This window comes from Ursus arctos, unplaced genomic scaffold (genome assembly GCF_023065955.2).
Source record: "Ursus arctos isolate Adak ecotype North America unplaced genomic scaffold, UrsArc2.0 scaffold_18, whole genome shotgun sequence".
In the NCBI taxonomy this organism is placed as follows: Eukaryota; Metazoa; Chordata; class Mammalia; order Carnivora; family Ursidae; genus Ursus; species Ursus arctos.
Genome location: NW_026622852.1, coordinates 25,357,547 through 25,372,899, shown reverse-complemented (window position 1 = coordinate 25,372,899; position 15,353 = coordinate 25,357,547). Strand labels below are relative to the sequence as shown.

Genomic DNA, 15,353 nt, shown 5'->3' with positions numbered 1-15,353 from the left:
AACCATCCAAGGGCCCCTCATAAAGAAATTTTTTAAAATCTTGTAGTATATTCAGAGAATGTTTAAGAGCCATTGATTTAAAATAAAAATCTGTAATATGAATAAACAGTATAATGCCAGTATTGTGTATATAAACATACCACATACACACACACGTAGATTGATATGATATGATGTGATGAAACTGGCACTTTTTTTTTTTTTTTTGGTGGGCAGCAAAGCAAGATTTATTGAGTGATAGCAAAGTTATAGTACAAAACTCCCGAGGAAGGAGGGGACCTGAGAGGGTTGCCACCAGAATTTCTAAGTCTAGAGGTTTTTATGGTCTTGTTGGCGGGCTGTTTTAATCTGATTAACCCTCCCTGCACCTGTCATCCAATCAGGTTTTTGTCATCTATCTATCACATGGCAAAGGGTGGAGGGCTCCTTCCAGGGTCGTGTAAAATCCTTTTAAGGATGGTTTTCCTCTTGGGGCGGGGGAGGTGTGCCTTGTTCCTGCTTGCCTGCCTTCCAACTATCCTTCATCATTACTCCCTCTGAAGAGGTAACCCTAACTGCTCTTAGGGAAAAAGGGTGAGGACCAATCATAAGTACTTCCTACTGATCAGGGGCTTTGGATGGGACAGCTGTCAGGTGAACCTGACACTTTAACTCAGGAGTCTTTCTTCCCCGAACCCATAACCTCAGCCTAATCATGAGAAACACATCAGACAAATACCACTGAAAGACATTCTATAAAATATCTGATGGTAAAACCATCAAGGTCTTCAAAAACAAGGAAGTCTGAGAAAATGTCACAGCCAAGATAAGTTTAAGGAGACATGGTAACTAAATGCAATTGCTACCCTGGATGGGATCCTGGAACAGAAAAAGAGCATAAGGAAAAACCAAGGAAATCTAAATAAGGTATGGGCTTTAGTTAATGATAATGTATCAATATTGGTTCATTAATTGTAACAGATGAACCGTACTAATTTAAATGTTAACAAGAAGGGAAATTGGGTGGGGTATATGGAAAATCTGAGTTACCTTCATAAATTTTCTAAAATCTAAAATTGTTCTAAAATTAAGTTCATTTTTTAAAGTCAAGTAATTTAGCCAAATTCATACAGCTAGGAAATACCCAATACCCAAAATTCAGAGGCCAACACAAATGACTACAAACCCTATGCTTTTTCCACTACCCAAAACCCTTCCAACTTCACTGTCTGTAGGATTATCTAGGTATTTGTACGACGACCTAAACAAGTTCCTTGAGGATAGAGAAAAAACTTTTTTTTTCTTTGCATGCAATTGGTGTTCAGTAAACCAACTTAAGTTAACTACTCACAGAAAGTCCCAGAAACTTAAAGAATCTGCGACTTTCAGAGAACTTCGTCAGGTTTGACCCACAATCGATACCACCAGCTCTACGGAGAGGCAGAGCCCCTTCAGTTCTGCAAGGGTCCTGTGCTGCCATCTACAGGTAGCTTGCCATCTACAGGTAGCTTACCAGCTACCAGCAGGACTTCCCCCTGCTATATCTCGGGATAGCAGGGCGAGCGTAAATTGGAGAGAAGACTCAAGCGCTAATTAAACTAAGAACATATGTAACTGTCACATAGTCACTTGACACTTGTACAAAGCAAAGGCCCTACTTCTCTCCGGCTACTGCAGACTCTTCTAACTTCGTATTAACACTTAGGCTCCTAAAATTCACAGAACTCTTTGCTGAACCACCTTCCACAGGTACAGATCTGATTGTTACTGCCCATCTCCCAGAACTGAGATTCTCCCGCACAGCGTAGGCTGCAGGCACTTGCTCAACCTCACAGACTTGAAACCCCACCATCCAGATTCTCCCATCTTCACATACCCCTGAGACTCCTTGCACTACCTTGCAAACCCCACAGACCTCCCCATTAAGGCAAATGCGCGCGCTAACCCACACATCTCCAGAAAAAGACTCAAGTTCCGCAGGCAGCTCACACTAACTCGAAAGCCCCGGAGAGCCCCAGTCAGGCTCCGTGCCCTCAGGCTAGCGCTTTGATGCCAGCTTCGTCTCCCCCACCCCCAGCCCAATCCGGTCAGCCTAGGCCCGCACCCTGCGGGCCAAAGCCCCGCCCCTCTAGACCTGTCATCACAGAAGCCGCACGTGGCCGGGTGGGACCTGAGGCAACCTGCGGCCATCACTTTGTCTCCTCCGCCATCCATTGGGGCCGCCGCCGCCAATCAGAGCCAGCGGATCCGGGCTGAAGCGCTAGCGCCCGGGTGAGGCGAGCGGGAGAAGGGGTGGGGGTAGGAGAGTCTCTGAGACCGACCCGGGCTCGCGGTGGAAGAGGGGCTGGTCTGGGTTCTGCCAGGCTGGAATCCGAGGGGCGGGTCCCAGCGAAAGGCGGAGAGACCAGAAAAGGGCGGGGATCAGGGAAGAGGTTAGGGACAAGCGGATGTTCCCTGGGAAACGCAGAGAAGACGAGAAGGGGCGGAGTCATAGGGGCGGGGCCTGTGTTACAGGGGAGGAGCCAAAGGAATTAAAGAAACTAGGAAAGGGGACGAACCCCGAGAAGGTGGGAGGTGGGACAAGGGAGGGGGTGGGCCTCGGCGTTGCGGGGGCGGGGCTCGGACAGAAGGGATGAGGTTTGCAGGCCGAGGCTGCTGCTAGGGCCTTTCTGTAACTGCCCCAACCCACTACCTCCTCAGGTGCAACGGGACTCACGGAACTACAGGTGTGGGGTGGGGTGCGCGTGAAAGAAGGGACTAGGATGGGGGTGCGCTTGGGCAAACATGAGGAGGTGGGGGGCACGTTAGAGTAGGAGAGAATCTGAGGACTGCTGTGGGGGGGAGGAAGACAGAGTTGGGGGAGGACTTGGGGGCTCAACGTGTGGGTAAGCAGGTGCATTCTCCAGGGGCCCTTGTGGGGGAGAGACGGGAGTGCTTTGCGCAGGCTAGAGGTACTGTGTGAGGGGGCTAGGTCTCTGTCTGATGTGGAGGGTTGGAGGCTGGCTATACTTGAGGGGGAGGGGATCTGAAGTTGCTTTGGGGGAAGCAGGTGCTGTATGATGGAGAAGAGCTGGTGGTCCAGAGTGTGGGAGAGATGGAGGGACAGAGGGACTGTGTACAGAAAGAAGGGATGGGGTTGTGGGCACTGTGTGAGGGGAAAGGGTTGTAGGCCCCAACTGAGGGGGGAAGAACCCCTAGTCCTTTGAGAAAGACTTGGGGCTTTATAGAAACTCAGAAAGAGGCTTGTGTACTGTGTTCTAGGAATGGCATGATGGAATTGGTGGGTTAAAGAAGCCAGTCCGTAGTGCTCCTGGCTCCTTGGCTCCTAATAACACCTTCAGGTCTGACCATTCTTAGGGAAGATCAGGCCCCACGTGCTACTAGGTCTTCTGTGGCTGTCTCCTTAGTCTGGCTTTGGATCTGTCTGGCTGAGACTGGAGTTTCTTACCCCAGCTGGTGTTCCTGTTAACCCCCATTCTAGTTCCTGTTCCTCCCAGAAGCTTGCCTTGGTCCCTGTCTTCCCCCTCCCCCACTTTGCCCTGCCCTATGCTCTGGGTGTGCTCATTTCCCACTTCCTTCCTCGCCCTGGGGCCTGGCCTGGGACTTGCCGGTTTAGGAGCTGTACCCTGCCCGGAACTTTGTGCTCAATGGCCACAGACCCTAGTTACCAACAGCAAGGCCCAGACCTCACCCTACTCCTACCAAGATCTCTCCCAACAGCCCCCACAAGTGACTGGTAGTTTTTTTACCACTTGCCACAGACTTATTTTTCCCACCCTTTTCCTTCTCCCCAGTGGGGAACCCTAGGATCCTAAAAAATGGGCTTCTGTAGGAAGGGTGAAAATTACTGAGTCTTTGATGTATATTTTGAGAGATAGGCTACTATGGCAGGCTGAACTCCAGAAAGGGTATGATCCAGCCTCAGCTGGAAGAGGAAGAGAGAATGGCTCCCACACTCCTGGCTTGGAAGCGGATGGTCAGAAAGGGACTAGGGCCTAGTCCTCCAAGGAGCTCCTCAAGTTCCCTGAGGGGCCTTGATATAGTACCAAAGTCCTATTTGCCCCTGGGCTAGCTGGGAGAGGGTGAAAAAAGGCCTGCCTTCCACACAGGGGCTGGATGAGTGTGACAGTGTTACTGAAAGGGGCCCCTAGCCAACCTCCTTCTAGCTGTGACTGGCTGGGGAGGGAGGGGGTGCTGAGACTAGACAAAGCCGTGGGGTAGGGTGGGGTAAGGGAGGGCAGGCTGAAGGCTTTTGAGGAGGAGCTGATTGCTATGGCAACACAGCTTCCCAGACTGTCTCTCAGAGAGGCAGGCCTAGGGCAAACACTCCAGCTTCCTCAGGACTGAGGCATTTGTGTGAGTGGGTGGGGCGTGAAGAGAAAGGGCATCAGTTTGCTGTGCTGAGGCTGGAGTATATAGCCTCTCTGCTTCACTATATGGAGGAGGGCGTTCAGACATTTGGGACCATTCTCTGAAAATGGATTTGCGTGAACAATAGCTATTAGAATCATAGCAATATAAGGCCAGAGTTGCAGAGGCCCTCAGTGGCCGACATCTATACAAACCCCTCACCTTAAAGAGTTGAAACTTTACAGCCAGAGACTGTGACTTTCTCTAGGTCTCATAGTGAAAGAGCAGGAATTAGGACCCAGGTCTTCTGATTGCTGTTCACTCAGTCCAGGGCTCATCATTTCTTTCAGCCAATGTTTATTGAGTGCTTATTATGTGCCAGGCACTGATATTGATTCTGGGAATACTAGCGTGAACAAAGCAACATTGCTGCTCTCACAGAGCTTCCATTCTAACACGGGGAGAAAGAAATTGTGTGTGTGTGTGTGTGGCAGAGGAGGCCAGGTGGTGATAACTGCTGTAAAAAAAAAAAAAAAAAAAAGGAGGGTAAGAGTTTGGGGCAGCTAGGTAAGGCATCTTGATTGCACCATGCTGCTTTCCTAGGGCACCTGGAGGCCTAGAACATCTTTGATCCTTCCCACTGAACTATTGCCCCCCTGACCTTTGCAAGTAACTAAGGCCTGGGCCTATGTTAGTGGCAGTAAAACAGAACTTACTGCTTGTTCTGTGGCATCACCAAGGGACTGTTAATTTCCTATAGTGTTCTGTGTCTATTTGTCTTCCTAGTAAACTTTTACTAAGGCAAGTAGGTTCTTAATTTGGTACTCTGCCATTTTGTTCAGGATTTTGAAAATTGCCAGAGTCCTGTTCCTTGCCATTAGGGAACCAATGAACAAGTCAGTCCATGGCAACTGGATTTTTTTTCAGGGTTTTTCTCCTGGTCTGAGGTGAGGAGAAGGGAGCTTAGGGGAAAGGTTACTTACTTTTTCTTTCTAAGTCTAGGGCACAAGGAGGAAGTAGGGGGAGGGGAGCCTTTTTTTACTGTCTACTGACAACCTCAGGGCCTTTGGGGCCTGCAGCACAGGCAAGGTAGAAACAAGGACCTTGGGCCTTCTGTGGGCTCTGAACTATGGAAGAATGGACTCCCCCTCTTCTGGAGGCACAGCCAGTTCTCCAGTTAGTTCGAGTCTTCCCTCTTTGTTTTTTGTTGTTGTTGATTTAAGATTTTATTTTTAAGTAATCCCTACACCCAGCGTGGGGTTTGAACTCACAACCCCAAGATCAAGAGTCCCATGTTCTGCTGACTGATCCAGGCTAGTGTCCTGAGTCTTTCCTCTTTTTTTTTTTTTTTTTTTTTCCGTGCATGCCTTTCCTCTTTTTATTTATTTTTTTATTTTATTTTTTTTTTTATGATTTTTTATTATATTATGTTAGTCACCATACAGTACATCCCCGGTTTCCAATGTAAGGCTCAATGATTCATTAGTTCTGTATAACACCCAGTGCACCATGCAATACGTGCCCTCTTTACTACCCATCACCGGTCTATCTCATTCCCCCATCCCCCTCCCCTCTGAAGTCCTCAGTTTGTTTCTCATAGTCCATAGTCTCTCATGTTTCATTCCCCCTTCTGATTACCCCCCCTTTCTTTATCCCTTTCTTCCCCTACTGATCATCCTAGTTCTTATGTTCCATAGATGAGAGAAATCATATGATAGTTGTCTTTCTCTGCTTGACTTATTTCACTTAGCATTATCTCCTCCAGTGCCGTCCATGTTGTAGCAAATGTTGAGAACTCGTTCTTTCTGATAGCTGAGTAATATTCCATCGTATATATGGACCACAACTTCTTAATCCAGTCATCTGTTGAAGGGCATCTCGGCTCCTTCCACGATTTAGCTATTGTGGACATTGCTGCTATGAACATTGGGGCGCATATGGCCCGAGTCTTTCCTCTTTTGACTCTGGTATTTGCTTGCTTCTCTGGAAGACTGACGGAAAAAGCTTCCTAAGTTTGGAAACTGACTTGTCAACAAGTGCAGAGGGAAAGGTAGTCAGGGCTACGTATTTTCTTAGCTTGCCCCTAAAGCAGCCCCTCTAAAAAGTATCTTTTAATGCCCCATCCTTGCAGAGGTTTCCATCCTGGTCATTTAAAGAATAGGAGGACAGGAATTAAGAATGCTGATTCTGCTGCCACTTAATTTGGCACATTCTGGCCTGAGCCTGGAGCCCAGTGACTCAGGGGGAGGGTGGAGAGTTTCGAGGGAGCTGTGAGTCATGGGAGTGAGCTTCATCGCAAGAGTTGGGCACATCTCCCCCACTAAAGGCAGAAGCCTTCCTATCCCACTTCCTCTGGGTGCTCTGTCTCCTATGAAGAGAGAGTACCGGTAGAAGGGATGAAACAGCCTGATCTCAGAATGGTAGTTAGTTCAGAGAAACCAAAAGGGGTGTGTAGGTCCCTGAATTAAAATATATCCCTATCTCAGGAGTCCTTGGGGGCCCTCTAATGAAAGCAAAAGAGCGTCAATGTAGAGTAAGGAAAGAAAGAATACCATTTCTCGATGGAAGGAGATAAGGTCCCACTACTGGACTATTTCATCTGCTCTGACATGAAGGAAGCTTTCTAGATTTCAACAGTCCTCTGGTCTCTGAAGCTCTGGTTTGCAAGGAAGGGAGAGATGAATGGGAGTGGGGATATTTGGGGTTTGGTGTGGGAAGAGCAGGCTGACTTTGGAGATTGTCGAACCGTGTCTATGAAAGCCCTAGGGCGTCCTATTAAACACCGTCGGAAGAGGAAGGGCGGAGGTGAGAAGTAGGAGGCCTAAGCCTTTGAAAGGGTTAAATGGCAGGGCAGGGAGCTCCTTTGGATTCCGGCAGATGAAGGGTTAAGGGATGGGCGGGGTGGTCCCGGGTAGGCCTGCCCCCTTTTGGACCAATGGGCGTGCGTCTCTTGGAGGGGGCGTGCCTCACTCTTGAGGTCGTGGAGAGGCTGGACTCCTCTGGGCCAATCAGCATGATAGCTGCCCATGGAGGGCGTGGTCTTAGGGGGGCGTGGCGGCCGCGTTCGCAGCGGCGGGGGTGTTGGGGCATTGGGCGGGGCGGGCGGCCCCATCAGCTGGTAGGAAATGGCCTGTGAGTCAGAGGGGCAGCGGAGTCGGCAGCGCGGAGCCGGGGCGGCCAAGGGGAGGGACAGTCGCGGGGAGGGGTGCGGCAGTGGTTGGGGGGCTGCGGGCTCCAGAGCCCGCTAGTGTTGCACGAAGCTGAACAGAGAACAGCCTAGCAAAGCAGGGCTCTGCCTGAGCCACCCTTTGTCTGGGTTGGGGGCCCGTGGCGGGGAGGACCCAGGATTCGAGGGGAGGGACCGGGACGGGACGGAAGGGCCCGGAGCAGCGGCCGCCGCGGCGGAGCCAATTTAAGAGCGGGGTGAGTGTGTGCTAGGGGGAAAGAGCAAATCTCCGAAGCTCCAGTAGGGAATGGGGCCTGTCCCAGGCTCTGGGGAGGAAAGGGGTGAGAATGGACCTGGGAGACTAAGCAGGGGGTGGGGGAATCGTCCAGAACAGAGTCCAGGAGAAGGGGTGAGTCTGCCGGGCTCAGTTTGGAGGAGGTGCTGACATCTGCTCCTTCTCCACTGAGGGTAGAGGTTTTAGGCCAGTGGTCAAGGGGTTGGTGAGAGACCAGAGGTTGACCTTCGTACTCACAGTGGTGGTCCATGGGAGTAGCTGCCCTAGCTTGTGTGGACATGTATAGGGACAAAATGCAGAGCAGCTGGCAGTTCTCTCTGAACAGGATGAGGGTAGAAAGCACATGGAGAGGAATTCTCCTTCCTGTCACCCTCCTTGATCAGTGTAGAAATGGATATCTTTAATACTGAAGGGAAGGGGAGAGTGAGCCTGGTAGCTTGTACCTATACCAACACCCACCTACCCCACCTCCCAGGCCTAGCAGGTGTCTGAGGTACAGAACCATGGTATTCTGGGACTTGTTGTTTTTGCTGGCCTTGCTCGCTGGGCATGTTGGGAACTGTAGTCCTTGCCAGCCAGAGCCTGGCACAGCTGTTTGATGCCAGCTTCTGCCCACCCCCTGCACAGAGTGAGGTTTGCCCTACCCTGCCCCCCTCCTCCACAGTCCTGCCCCATGAGTCAGCTTGAAGCCATGGTCTAGAGCCAGACAGGCTGGGTAGCAGGGAAGTGAGTCTTAGAGCTTCTCATTGAGAAAGCAGGAACTGAGAGGGCTTTGGGAGAATGAGCAGATGCCAGGCATGCTGGGGTCAAGTAGGGAATCATGTCATCATCTGGCTTCCCCAAGGCAAGGACTGAAGAGGCCAACTTGGATGACCAGGGGGTGAAGTGCTAAGGGAAAGGCCCTTTCTGAATCTGTATGGCTTGGGTAGAGGAAAGGAGGGGTAGAGATGAATACAGGTTGTACCTCTTACAGTGCTGTCATTGGAGTTCTGCCCTTTCCAGGTACCCGAGCCACCACAGGGAACCAGAATTTTCTTAGTGGTCTCACTTCTACTGAGAACGTGGTGAAATATGGTAGGGTTGGGTGCAATGATGGGAACTTGGTGTAGGAAAGCTTTTCAGTCTCTGGGGTGCAACTCTCTCCCTTTCTCCCTGCCCCCCACTTCCACCTCTTTTGTTGCTGACCCTGTCTATACAAGTAATCTCTCTGCTTCTCTCATTCTGGGAGTTCTTCTCTGCATTGCCAGGAACAATGCTGAGATCTCTGGGGCTTCCGTTCTGCTTTTTAAAGTATGCTGCTATGTGCTTAATCCCTATACTTGGAGTTTGGTGGAGGGACAGAGCACAGACCTATTCTCAAGAACCCCGTGGTCTGTCTAGGAGATTTCTTTTATTTTTTATTTTTAAGATTTATTTATTTATTTTAGAGATCGAGAGAGCACAGGTGGGAGGGGCAGAGGGAGAGGGAGAGAGAATCTCAAGCGGACTACACATTGAGTGTGGAGCCCACAGACGGGCTCCATCTCATGACACTGAGATCACGACCTGAGCGGAAACCAAGTCAGCCGCTTAACTGACTGGGCCACCCAGGCACTCCTGTCTAGGAGATGTCTTACCTACAAGAGCAAGCAAAACTGTCACTGGGGTACAGTAGATAGTGAGACTGCCTTAGGTGGAGTCTCAGAGGAGAGAGGGAGAGATTTATGGTTTAGGGTGGCCAGAATAGGCTTTCTGGAGGGAATGGCATTTGGGCTAGCCAAGGAGTAAGGACAGGGCTTAGGTAGACATACAGGCGACATTCCTTGAAGGGGAAAAGACATTGTGGATGGCAGGCAGCACAGGCTACTGCTCAAAAGAGAAGCTTGATTCTGGAGGCAGTATTTCCTTCCACAAAAAGGAAGATGGCCTTTAATTTGACATTGCCCTCACCCAGTGTGGGTTCCTGGGGGTGAACTAGTCAGTAAAGACCATCTTGTGCCCTGGCAGAAAAACAGTGGTTTGGGTTTTTGTTTGTGGAACATGTTGTGGCGAAGTGGAGAGGTAGTCCTAGTTGCTTCCAGCTGTCTGACTGCCCCTGCCTTATCTCTAGTGTGCAGGGCCTAGGGGGAGGGTAGGTCCTGGAAAGTGCCTTCTGGCAGTGCCTCTTCCATCCCCCCCACTTGTTTTTGATTAGATTTGTTGCGGCCTGTTAAAGGGATAGACTGCTGGGGGCAATTGGGAGTTTAAGTCCAAAGGGCTACCTTTGAGCTGACCTGAGGTTTGTATACTCTGAGGAATGCTAGTGGGGTGTGAGTTTCTGCAAGACCTCTGCCCTTAGGGATTTGGGGTAGCACTATCCCTTTGGAGATAGACTTATGGGAAGGAGTTATACAACTCGGTGGCCCTGACTAGGAGGGCTGAATTCTTATCCTGACCAACTCTCGGGAGGCATGATCGCTTGGATCCTGGGGTGTTGCATCCCCCCTCACATTCAGGGCAAAAAGCCCCTTTGCTCATGGCCCTGATAACTGGTCATCCTGCCACAACTTACTTCTCACATCATTATTACATTGAACGGAGACCTGCCTCTCTCTGACTCCTTAGGTAGCCCAGCTCTGCCCTCTGGGCGCTGGATCCCAAGACCGTGCCATCCGTTTCTGAAGAGCTTTTCATATGGAAGAAGGATATCCTGGAGGGTACTCTGGTAACCCACATTTGGAGAGGAGCCTTACCACCGGCTCCAGGGATCCTGGCTTATGTCTGTTCTTCTTTCCTCAGGGTCCGGCTGAGCCCAGGAGCTGCACGGAATGGTGGCAGTCACCTTGCCAGTGCAGCGGGAATGGACCAGACTGCAAGCTAGGAGAGCAAGGCATCAGTCAGGAAGAGGGAACACACAGCTAGGCTTAAGGCCTCTTCATCGGGGTAAGTGCTAGGGAAAGGGAGGGGAAGCAGGTCCAGTAAGAAACCCGAAGTAATCATGGTACCCTCTTAGAAGTTCTTGGACTGGTCTCTGTTATTAATGGGATTAATATTCCATTAATCTTTCTGGGGATTTGGACACCTTCACCCCCAGGAGCTCCATAAGGCTACCTCTTCAGGCTGGGGGAGGATCTGAAACTCAGGTGGAAGGGAGAAGACTCATTGATTCCTCTGACCACCTTTTCTTCTCTTCTCTTGCACAGATGTCCCCAGGCCCCCCAGCCCAGGCCCAGCATAAAGGCTGTGTGGGGGGGCCCCCCTGACCCAAGGGGGGGCTTCATGCGCCACGTGCAGGCGGAGCCGTCTCCATCCTCAGAACCAGAGGCTGGCCCTTCGCAGCCTGCAGTCAGGCAGGGGGCCCTCCAGGGTGGCCTGCTCATGGGCTACAGCCCAGCAGGGGGGGCGACATCCCCTGGGGTTTACCAGGTATCCATCTTTTCCCCTCCAGCTGGTGCCTCCGAGCCTCATAGGGCCCTGAAACGGCCGGCCCCGCCCACTGAGGTTCCCAGGGAGCTGAAGAGAGGCCCTGGGCTGGGGTCCAGAGAGGGACTACCCCCTGAAGAACCATCTACTGTGAGGCTATTAGGCCCAGAGGGACTGGGGCTGGGACTGGGTGTGACCAGCCAGCATTTCTGCCATCATGGCCTCTGCGTTGTGGAACAGGGAGGTAGCTCCACCTCGCCTTGGACTTCAGGGGCCCAGAGTCCCCCCTGTCCCCCATCAAATGCTTCCTGCAATAGTTTGCACACCAGAGACTGGGCTTCCCCAGATCCAGGGGGACAGGGGTCCCTGGGGGATTCCCCAGGGCCAGCCCCTCTGGGTCAGCTGCACACATTTGACACTGATTTGCACAGTCTTGCACAAATAGGGGGTAAGAGCCCAGTGGCTGGGGTGGGCAACGGGGGCAGCCCTTGGCCTAGGGAGTCCCCTGGCACTGCCAATGGGCATAGTCCCGAGCACACACCCCCTGGCCCTGGACCTCCAGGCCCCTGCCCCACCAAGCGAAGGCTGCTTCCTGCTGGAGAAGCCCTGGATGTCAGCTCTGAGGATGAGGGGCCAGCCCCTCGGAGGCGCCGGGGAACCGTGGGCCACCCTCCTGCTGCCAACAGTTCTGATGCCAAAGCCACACCCTTCTGGAGCCATCTGCTGCCTGGGCCCAAGGAGCCTGTGCTGGTAAGCCAGGAGAGGAGATGGTCTATTCTTAAGTAGATATGTGTGTGGGAAAAGGTGAAGGCCTGGGCTGGGGGGCGGGGGTGTGTGTGGATATTCCTATGTGAGCTTGTAATGAGCTCCTGCTCACAAACATACTTGACCTTCACCCAATCTCTTTTTGTAATCTTTCCTCTCCATAGGACCCAACAGACTGCAGTCCCATGGGGCGGAGGCTGAAAGGTGCCCGTCGCCTGAAGCTGTGAGTGATCAGCTTCTCCCATTGCTCTGTCCCTTCAGATGGGGCAAAAGTCTGTAATTCTTTTTCCAACATCAGGATAGGGGACCCCAGGGCAGGAGCCCTAGATAGTGGCAAAGGGTGAGCCCAAGGACATGAGTAAGCATACCAGAATGCTTTAAGCCAACACACTGTGTGTCCCCTCCCCTACCAGGAGCTCCCTTCGAAGCCTCCGGAAGGGGCCAGGCCTGCTGAGCCCCCCCAGTGCCTCCCCTGTTCCTACCCCTGCCGTCAGCCGTACCCTGTTGGGCAACTTTGAGGTAGTTCCCCTTGGATTCTGTGATTGGGGGCCTTGGGGGAAGTGAGATGGTGGAATGTGGCTTGGATGGGTAAAGAAAGCAGCCGGCGTCTGTCTCATAATATGCTTTCCCCATCTCCACCCCAGGAATCATTGCTGCGAGGACGCTTTGCACCATCTGGCCACATTGAGGGCTTCACGGCAGAGATTGGAGCTAGTGGATCCTACTGCCCCCAGCATGTCACGCTGCCTGTCACTGTCACCTTCTTTGATGTTTCTGAGCAAAATGCCCCGGCCCCCTTCCTGGTATAACCTGACCTCAGCTCTAAGTTAGCTTGTGAGGAGGATGAGGGGTTGGTGGCAGGAGGGATTCTTTAGGTATTCTCCCCTAAGGAGAGGGTTCAGGGCCAGGTGGGGAGAACTCTTGTGTGGGGCATGGGCCAGGCCCAGAGTGAAAGATTAAGGAGATGGAAGAGTATTCAAAGACCCCACCTTAGCTGATGGCTCTATGGTCTTCCTAGGGTGTCGTGGACCTGAACCCCCTGGGGAGGAAGGGTTACAGCGTGCCCAAGGTGGGCACCATCCAAGTGGTAAGTTTTCCCTGAGGGGGAGTGGGAGTAGGGAGAGGAAAACAGCCCCTAGACCCTACCAACTTTGTTCTGTCCTACCCCCAGACCTTATTTAACCCCAACCAGACTGTGGTGAAGATGTTCCTCGTGACTTTTGACTTCTCGGACATGCCTGCTGCCCATATGACCTTCCTGCGCCATCGCCTCTTTCTGGTGCCCGTGGGCGAGGAGGGAAATGCTAGCCCCACCTGCCGCCTCCTCTGCTACTTGCTGCACCTCAGGTAAGGACAGGGCCCCAGGGCGGTTAGGAAGGCCCAGGGAAAGGATTTTCCCCACCCCAGGTTGTCTCTTCCCCGAATAAGATCCCTCCTGGCTTCTCTACTGTCTGGATTCTTTCTTTGATCACACTGTCCTCCCCCAGGTTCCGGAGCTCCCGCTCAGGCCGCTTAAGCCTGCATGGAGACATCCGCCTGCTTTTTTCCCGCCGGAGCCTGGAACTGGACACAGGGCTCCCCTACGAACTGCAGGCAGTGACTGAGTCCCCTCACAATCCACGTTATTCACCTTTGCCCTGATTGTCAGTGCCCTGAACCCATGTGGGCCAAGTACCAGCCCATCCTGCTCCATCCTGGACAGAGCAAATACGTGGAAAGGTGGCGAAAGACCCTTCAGGCTTGAATTAAAGCCCTCACCATGCTCATGCCCAAATTGATTATTTGGGTGTTTAAAGCTTCTGATCCTTACCACACTCTGCTCTACTCTGGGTACTCCACGTGCCTCCCTACCCCCTTGGACTTCCCAGGCCAGCTTAGGTAGTGGGAAGACACCGGAGCTACCCTGAGGTTGTCCCAAGTTCCCAGGCAAGTTATGCCAGCGTTGCCTCCCTGTCCTGGGCAGGGGCCACTTATTATTTTATTTATTTTTAATTTATAATTTATTCAAATTGGATTGCCTTGGTAACCTCCCAAACCTGATAATTGGCATTGCCCCTCCTCCATTCCCACTCTCAGATATTGCTCCAAGCTCAGGAGTTGAAGAAGCTGATGTGGGGGTTGGGGAAGAACTGTTTTTCCTCAGCTGAGGGCAGAGAGGTTATCCCAGAAGGACTGAGTCACTAGCCAAAGACTCAGCTTCCCCTGTCCTTCCCTATACCTTTCACTTCCCCTACCCTCTGACCCTTCTCTGAAAGCCAACTTTGTGTGTGTGCGTGTGTGTGTGTGTATGTATGTGCACACGTGTTTGCACATACAAGCTTATATTTGTGTGGTGTGTGTGAGAAAGAGAGATTGCATGCATACACACACACTGGTTAACTCCCCCCCCCCCCACTTCTAAGTCTCCAGATTCCACTTGTCCTTCTCCTCCTGCCTGTGTCTCCTTGCTTTGGGGTCCTGACTGAGGAAGGTGTTCAGGGGGCAGAGTCAGGGCCAAGGACCGAGGTGTCTCCTCTCACCTGGCCAGACTCTGACCCACCTACCTCAGCTGGGGTGAGGGGCACCCCTCACACTCAGTCATGTGATTCCCACCTGTCCCACTCCCCACACCAGACTCTGACCCAGCCTTAGCTCTAACTCCTGGGGCTGGGCTGAGGGGAACAAGCAATTGCTTGAAACTTGAACAAAAAGAAAAAAAAGGAAAAAAAGAAAAAACTGTACCTGGTACTTTTTTCAAGAAAAAAAAAAAAAACAGAAGAAAGAATAAATTCTTGTTTGGAAACTTGAGCTAAACCCTAGTTTTTCTGTTGGGGAGTGTATGGAAATGGGGATGGAGGGCCTAACTGGAGCTCAGACTCTGCCTGTTCTCCCAAAGAGGAGGCCTGAGGCCCAAGGCCATGAAATCTTAGGCAAGGCCCTTAATGATTCTTAGGATCTGGTCTTGCTCTTTCCAGATAAATGGGTTGGGGTGGTGGGGAAGGTTCAGCCACAAAAGCTGAATTCTCTGAATGTAGGCCTGCATTCCTATATTGGTTCTATTGTTAACTGATTTTAGCCCCTCTTGAACTTAAGTGCCCTGAAATGTAAAATGAGAGTGATTATGCAAGTCTCTTAAAAGATGTGCCAGAGCATCAGGGATGTGTGCAGAGTGACATGATCCAGAGAAGGCTGAATGTAGGGGCTGTGTGCTGGACTCTGCAATGGGACTAGGCCTTATAGACTTTGACTGGGAAGAGGTCGAAAGAGGTAGAAAAAGCTATGGTGCTTTGGGAAAAGAGGGGAACGGGAAATCTCAGTCCAATCACTGGGCATTGTTAGGCCCAGTCACCATGGCAACGGGAATGGGGTCAGTCCCTAGTGGGAGGGCTGCGTACAACGCAGCAGGACTACCTGACAATGTCACTATGGCAACCGTGG

At 51.7% G+C, this 15,353-nt stretch overlaps 2 protein-coding genes across 12 annotated transcripts in view; one reads left to right on the top strand and one right to left on the bottom strand.

Annotated features, from left to right (window-relative positions):
• Positions 1–2,354, bottom strand: part of UNC13B (unc-13 homolog B) — a 233,148-nt gene extending 230,794 nt beyond the window's left edge. The window contains exon 1 of the mRNA XM_057313559.1: positions 2,114–2,354. The gene's annotated coding sequence lies outside the window, so the exon portion shown is untranslated. The remainder of the gene's footprint in view (positions 1–2,113) is intronic.
• On the top strand, positions 2,140–14,723 carry ATOSB (atos homolog B). Of its 11 annotated transcripts, none has more exons than XM_048223294.1 (10): positions 2,588–2,705; positions 10,374–10,473; positions 10,548–10,691; positions 10,952–11,921; positions 12,101–12,159; positions 12,350–12,455; positions 12,581–12,739; positions 12,955–13,023; positions 13,108–13,283; positions 13,424–14,723. In XM_048223294.1, exons 4-10 carry the CDS (start codon positions 11,028–11,030, stop codon positions 13,575–13,577), a joined length of 1,617 nt encoding a protein of 538 aa, XP_048079251.1. In that variant the 5' UTR covers positions 2,588–2,705; positions 10,374–10,473; positions 10,548–10,691; positions 10,952–11,027; the 3' UTR covers positions 13,578–14,723. The 11 variants fall into 11 exon arrangements, with proteins under 11 accessions (XP_057169549.1, XP_057169550.1, XP_044242769.1 ...); XM_048223292.2 differs by lacking the exon at positions 2,588–2,705 and adding an exon at positions 7,534–7,752 and having other exon boundaries at positions 10,374–10,465; XM_057313565.1 differs by lacking the exons at positions 2,588–2,705; positions 10,374–10,473 and adding exons at positions 7,534–7,752; positions 8,793–8,864.
• The last annotated feature ends 630 nt before the right edge of the window (positions 14,724–15,353 follow it).